The 7,564-nt window shown below is 39.5% G+C and overlaps 1 protein-coding gene across 1 annotated transcript in view; it reads left to right on the top strand.

Annotated features, from left to right (window-relative positions):
• The first annotated feature begins 2,261 nt into the window (after nt 1-2,261).
• The window catches only part of pdss2 (prenyl (decaprenyl) diphosphate synthase, subunit 2), a 36,512-nt gene continuing 31,209 nt past the window's right edge, over nt 2,262-7,564 (top strand). Inside the window, exon 1 of the mRNA XM_049596534.1 lies at nt 2,262-2,748. Coding sequence (XP_049452491.1) covers nt 2,501-2,748 — 248 coding nt within the window. The 5' untranslated portion in view covers nt 2,262-2,500. The remainder of the gene's footprint in view (nt 2,749-7,564) is intronic.

Here is a 7,564-nt window from a genome sequence, read left to right as displayed (position 1 = left end):
TGATGCAGGGGGTTGATATTCACTAAAAGCAGTAGGTGTGTGAATAAGAATATGTGAAGAAACTGGCTATTTTTAAAATGGTTGATTGGAATTTAAACAAGTGTGGATACTGGTGCATTTTTACTGTAATTAAATGTTATATTTATAAAGACACAAAAAGTAGCTGTGATTATTTCCCCAGTTACAACAGTATGATGCTGAGAATAGGTGAATACAGTTTTCTTTTGGAATATAATATATTAACAAACAGTATGTGTGTTTGTTTTGTACATCTATTCAGTAAAGAGACTTTAGCTCCACGTTATGTAAGTTGTCCTTGACAGACATTCTCTCCAGTCCAGCAGTAAGCACATGGAGTAGGATTCAATGAAAGCATTGTTAAACCATTCGCTGCTGGGGCATTTCCCTTTCATACCATGGAACTGTCAAATAATTTTTGACCTTGGCATTTGAGTTACAAGAAGCTCAAACTTGTGGTTTGTTATATGACGTTGGCCATAAAATAAACACATAATGAGAAAGGACAGAGCTGAGACAGATTTGATCCAAAAGTGTTTCCACATTGGCGTAAAGTCTCACCAAGCATGTTTTTGATTTGCAGTAATCAGACTTAATATGAAACATGCCGCTTTCCCTGCAATTTACAATTATTTGGCAAAGGCAGTGACAAAATATCACTAATGTTTCAGTGTCAATTAAATGAAAAAAAAACAACTTAATCTATCAGTCTATCAATAATGATAATAAGATATCAGATTAAAATCAATAATTTAAGAAAACCACAAATGCTGCCTCAAACAACTGTGTTGCAAATGTGAAAATAATTACATCCACAGCAAATGGATCGCAGATGGGCCTTCAGATTCCATTACATAGGTGGTGTAAGACTGCTGATACTGCCTGGTGTTAACTCTTATATATGCCCCGTTCTGGACAGCCTATACTGAAGGTAAATGGTAAATGGACCTGCACTTGTGTTGCACCTTTGTATTCTTCTGACCATTCAAAGTGCTTTTTACAGTATGAGTCACATTCACACACACACACATTTGCACACACTGGTGGCTGAGGCTACCATACAAGGTGCCACCTGCCACCTTTTTTAACACACTCACACCAATGGAACAGCCCTCAGGAGCAATTTGGGGTTCAGTATCTTGAACTGGGGAGCTGGGGATCAAACCGCTGATCTTTCTATTAGTGGACAACCCGCTCTACCTTCTGAGCCACAACCACCCCAATTTCATTTAAAAAAACACAACAACAGTTTAAAAACATTTTAAATCAGTTTAGATTTGGAAAATCTTTGGATTATTGGGCTTATATCTTCATGTATTATGTACACTAAGAGTTCAAGTAGGCTAATAATCACTATACCTACCAGGCCCTAAAAATAAAAAAATATTGGTTTGTTTTATGACTATTATTCATCCCTGGAGTGTTATATTATCTTACAGTTTTGTTTTAAGGCATAGCGACCCAAATATGTTGGCAGACAATGCATTATTTTGACTATAATGTATTATGTAATAGCTTGATTAGTGATGGATTGGTATAGTTTGGGATTGGGGGTAGGGCTAGACAGGCATGATACTTCTTCCCACTCATTTTCGGACATGGAATGTTGATTTATGGTTCTTATTGTAGGTTTGTTAATTTAATGGGGGGGTTTTTTATGTTTTTTTTCTACGGTATATATATATTTTTTAAATGCTTGAAATTAATGAATCAAATCAAACTATCAAACTATCAAATGTAACTTAGCGATATTCTTTTCAATGAACTTATTTAATGTTTTAGACAGATTTAAACATAAGAAAACAATTATTTTTCATTGCTTTAAAGCCTACTGTGTAATATACCTTGAAAATACAGACAAGATTTTGGTGAGTTAATATTTTTATACATTCACAATCTTTTAGAAGAAGAATAATTGACGCGCTTGCTATTTCCACACAGTCGTTTCCAGCGGTTGACAGTAACGGCAGGTGTGAACCAGCTATAAAATTTTATATTTCACTAAGCTAAAGTTACGTTTCGTAAATATTATGTTTGCCGAATGAAACACTGGTAACTAAAGTTTATAAATTAATTGTGTCTTGCTCTGGCAGTGTGCAACTTCGAAAAAAAACATGGGAATGTATAAATGTCTAGATTTTTTAACGGGTTTCAGCCGGAAGTGCTCTCCATAATAACGGGGCGTATCAGCATTCGCAACCAACGTCATTACGTTTTTACGACGACGTAACGTATTACGTGATTCAAGATGGCGGCCCACTGTGACAGGTCGTGTGTTGTGAAACTTGGCTAGTTATTCCCTCAATGACAGTTTATTAGATCTGTTAGGACAGAAAACTATACATTTTAATACTTAATACAAATGCGACACTGTTGAGGAACACGTCACAACGTTTGAATCTGGTGATACAGTCTAAAGATGGTGGCAGGTACCTGAATTGCACTTTGAACAGCTGTCTCAAACATCACCGTCAGAGGGAAAATGTTTCCAGCTACATGGGCTCGACTGTCCTGCAAGGCTTGGTCCAGCCGAGGACGGAGGACCCTGAGTCTATTCTCCAGTTCAGGACCCTCAAACTGGACCAAAGTGGTCTCGGACGCGGAGAAGATCGTCGGGTATCCCACCTCCTTCATGAGTCTCCGCTGCCTGCTCAGTGATGAGCTCAGTAATGTTGCCTTGCACGTCAGGAAGCTGATCGGGACCCAGCACCCTTTACTCAACACTGCAAGGTAACACGCTGAAATGAACTTGGTTTCTTGGTGCTTTCTCCTGCATGAAGTAAACGCCAAACCAAACTCCATTGAAAAATCAATCAAAATAACACAACTCTATCTGTCTGCAAAGATTGAAAGAGAAATCATGAATTTTTAAAAGAAGTTTCAGATTATCGTTTGAATCACTTTATTTCGGCATGATTATAATACACCAGCTACCTTTCCTCTTAGTTAATATTTCTTCTTAACCTAGAGGGAGACTGTCTCGTGATTGCCTGAGGAATAAAACCATTGGCAAGTATAACAAGGACAAACAGGACATAAAACTTCATATCAAAATTCATGAGTGCAATGTTCCATTTTTACCAGAGCTGACTCTAGATTGTGCCTCTTATGCAATCATAATTTTTGCTTATGAGAATTTTTCACTCGTGATTGCAAACAAATCATTGATCAGCCAAGTCAAACTTAGGAATGTAACCCAGCAAGTTGTGTGCAGCACAGCACCCCTATCATAGTGAGCTGATATTTATGTTGTGTCTTGTAAGACCCAAACACAAACATAAACACACTTGATCCCGAAGGCAGATGCAGTTAAGGTATCACCTTTCATCATTCCATAGGCATGTGGGTAAACAACAGTTGATTTTAGTCAATATATCAATACATTTTTTCAGTCAAGCAACGCTGCCATTGTCAGTGATTGGTGTCTCTTATGATAGGTATCAGATGTATTGTTTTTGTGATAACCATTAAAAAATGAGTCTACGTGCTCACTCTAGGTTTTAGCACATCTTAGATCCTGGCATTTGTTTCCTCACAGCATCATGTCAGTAGGGTTGTAGGCATACTGGTTTCAAGGTATACTGTGATATAAAAGTTGGTGTTTATCACATCCTGTACTTGTTTATCTATGATATTCAACCAATAATAACATTTCCATTTTCATGTGACGGTCATTCTGACTCATTATAACATAAATTCTGTAATACTGTGATACCATGAAACCACAAAATTTTCTGGGACGGTTGTTGTACTGTGGAAATCTCATATTGTTGCAACCCTACATATCAGCAACATACTCAAAAACAGCTATTGTTGTATACATCTAACAAAAAAATGATGAACTTTTTTACCTTATAAATCATGCTTTATTCCTATCACAACAAACTTTACCATTCAACACCAGCCCTCATAGACAGTATCTGAAATATAATGGAGTCAAGGACTCTCCTGATTTTAGATTTTAAACTGCTATCCTCTTGTTGTGTCCTTAGAGATTATTGTTTCCTTAGCTTGGATATGTACGCTCTCACTAGACTGGTGAAGCACTTAAAGGTTGAGTCTGCAATTATGGAGAAATATTGTTGATATTTGAGCTTAACACCCAAACAAATGCGCTCCTCCAGGCAGTGCTCCTTCAGAGGATCTAGCCCTGTATAGATAGGAATTGTGCAAATTTGCAGGAAAGTCCAATCAGTCTTTTTTCAGCACTGGCAGTATAAAAACAACATCGGGGAGTGCAGCAAAATGCCGCCTACCTACTTTTGTTTCTACAGAATGCGCCTTTTTCGGGGCAATGGGGGGCGTGAGCAAGTAACAAAATGTGTAGATCAGTGTGTGACGTAAACAGTGACGGAGGGAAGCCGCAGCTGGTCAGTCCTCAGGCGATTCTCTCGTAAGTTGGCCCGTTCTTCACCGACCCCGTCATCTGACTTTTAATGACCTCTTTGTTTGCGAGGGCAAGGAGGGCGCACAATGCCTTGTCTCCCCAGTTGCTCATCTTTACAGTGTCTGTCAGGTTTGCGTTTCCCTCTTGCTACTAGCTGCTCACTAATTCCTACTATCAGCTGTTTCCTGTTTATCCACCGCCAGTGGGTCGCACGTGTGGCGTCATTAACAGCTCCTCCCATAAGTCTTCAACAGCCCCTCCCGTTGTGGAAGGCCGCCTCGGTCTGTTTAAACTAAAAGGGTTCCACCAATGTGACTACCCTACGAGGCAGAAAATTCGGTACCTCGGATCAACTCGCCAATTCAGCTCTGTGTGTCTAAACGCTCGCAGCTTGCCGGCAAAACGGCCCAACATTCGCGAAAAATCTGGCAGTGTAGAAGGGGCTTCTGTTTCATCGTCCCTGCTCCCACTACCTGCACACAGAGCAGACAACAAGCAGATTGTAAGGAGATGGTTGCTGAATCTGAGAAAAAGTGTATTGGATTAGAATCGTAGACTCCACCTTTAATCACTCAGAACAGAGCCCACAGATTTGAAAGCACTCTGGTGTCTTTCCTTCAAAGGGGATACACAAATTGCAAGTATGCCGGGGAGAAAAGCCCTTTTGATCCCAGCTGAGTGCACCAGATGTGTAAAGCCAGCCACTCTCTGGCTCTCTTTTCATATTCATTTCATTGCATAGAATGATGTGCCAATCCAACACCCTGTGTCAGTCCAGTGTTAGTCACAGATATTTAACATTCAACTGTTTGATGTTAGGAAAAAAGTTACAGTTGCGTATAAAATATTAAAGGCGCCCTGCGGAGTTTTCTTTCGCTCCATGTTGAATGCATTTCCTTCCCCATAAAACATTTACAAAGCCAATATTTTTACGTAATTTGAATCCAGAATTGTGAACATCCATGTTTAGCCTGCAGACTTCTTCTTCCCTACCTTTGTTGGAGCATTGCTGCATATCTTGACGTGTTACTGCCACCTGTTGATCAGTGGAATAGTATGGATCCATTGCCAGGTGTATGTATGGGATTGTGGAAGTAGTGTTGACACCATTTACTTGAGTAAACTGTAACTAGTTAAAGCCATGTATTCAACATACTACTGAAGTGAAAGTACAAAAGTATTAACAGTACAGTCTACTTAAAATATCAAAAGCAAAAGAACTAGTATATTGTTATCACATTATGATATTGACATTGTCTATGTAAGAACAATTTTATTTTTGCAGTGAGTAATTCCTTGCAATGATCACATGACCCACTAGAAGTGTGCGGTGGTGTATTTATCTGGAGAGACTCCTCCCGTGTTTTCTTTCACACTTTCATTTGGTTCGGTTCACTTTCACACTGCACTTTTTAAAGTGGACCAAACTGCCTGGACAACGTCACACAGTTATAACAGCTGCTCGTTTGGGGGCGGTATTGCCCGAAATGACCACTGACCAAGAAGAAAAAAAGCATGAGGAAGAAGAAAACCTGGCTCACTGATTGGCCAGGACCGAAAACGGAAATCCGTCCCCTTCAGCCGGCTTGATCACCACAAAAACAATGGAGCAACGCCAAATTTATACAGTCTTGGGGTTTCTGTTTTTACTTTGGTGTTCAAACCTAATTGTATTTTCACAAGAAGCTGCCCAGTCTGAGCAGCAGGTGAGGCAGCGAGTGGTTCGCGCTGTTGGCTTTGTTTTTTTTCTACCCAAAATACACCGTCCTCTACGTCAATTCCTCTCTTTGGTTCGCTGGATAGTCTGTTTGCATTTCCCACTGTAAGCGTACCGCACCAGGGTTCACTTGCAAGTGAACTGAGACCCCCAGTTTCAAGTCGACCAGAGTTTCCAGTGTTCACACCACTCCAAACAAACCGAACTATCCGTGACAGTGGACCAGGGTTCATTTAAAGCGGACCAAATGGTGCCAGTGTGAATGCATCCTTATTTCCTTCTTATTTTGCTGTGTTCGGAACGTTCCTGTGCACACGTGTAGTTGAGGTCGAGACTTTATAAAAAGTTAGTAACCAGGTGCTAGACCGTAGCAGCACGAATCCCAGAGGAAGATATGAAAATTGTGGACACGACGTAAAAAAAAAAAAAAGCAAATACAGCAAAGCAAAACACCAAACGGACGGACAACTGAGGGGTCAGACCTCTTCAGAGGGTCACAACATAAATCTGAGGGTGCATGAGAAGATTAATGGAAGATGACAGAGGGGAAAAAAATCTTAAAAAACAAGTTGTTGTTTTTGTGTTTGTTTTTTTTTTTTACCTTTCTCTGATATTTATTTTGTATAACAACATGTATCTTGTATAGTTTATGTTTTTAAAATGTAAAACAATCTAAAAAGTAACTACCTACAGTTCTCTCTGAAATGTAGTTAAGTAGAAGTTTAAAGTATCATAAAATGGAAATACTGGAGTACCTCAAAACTGTACGTAAGTACAGTACTTGAGTAGAAAATACTCCCTCGAGACAGAAACAAAGTCAAGCTGATAACAATTAGATAAATACGACAGTATGTCAATCAAACAACATACAGTACATACTAACAAGGAGAGTGGCGCCACTAAGCTACTTACTGAAATTGCAAGAGTGTCTTTGTACAGAATTTGGTCTGTGTTACAATTTTGAATAAAAGGAGCAGAAGCAAAGTCATGTATTGGTTTGTCCTCGCTTGAATGCGTCACTTTCAGAGACAAACTCAAAGAAAGATTGAGCAAATTGACACAACTAAACTTAAACTATGCAAGTGTGAGTGTAAAACCATTCCCAGTTTTGTCGATAAATCCTGTTTTTTCTCTGCATGATTTCTCCTGTAAATGAGGGCAAAAGACATGACAGCTTGCTGAGTCACACTCACTTCTGGGGTGTAAATCATTCTGATAAGATGTTCCTAGACAGACCCTTGTGCCTACCAGGCACGTGTTTTTATAGCCAGTATTTAGATATTATTTGTGTTGCAACTGCAAAGCCACAGTTGTGTACTGACGAAGGAGGAGCTGGAACAGGACACATAGTCCAGATATTATCCCATCACTTTGTCACAGGAGTTTCCGGAGCTTTCTTATGTTTTATCAAAGAAATCAGGAACTTGGAGAACCAAGGAAAG

This window comes from Epinephelus fuscoguttatus, linkage group LG14 (assembly GCF_011397635.1).
Source record: "Epinephelus fuscoguttatus linkage group LG14, E.fuscoguttatus.final_Chr_v1".
Taxonomy (NCBI): domain Eukaryota; kingdom Metazoa; phylum Chordata; class Actinopteri; order Perciformes; family Serranidae; genus Epinephelus; species Epinephelus fuscoguttatus.
This window is presented reverse-complemented; position numbering and strand designations above follow the sequence as displayed.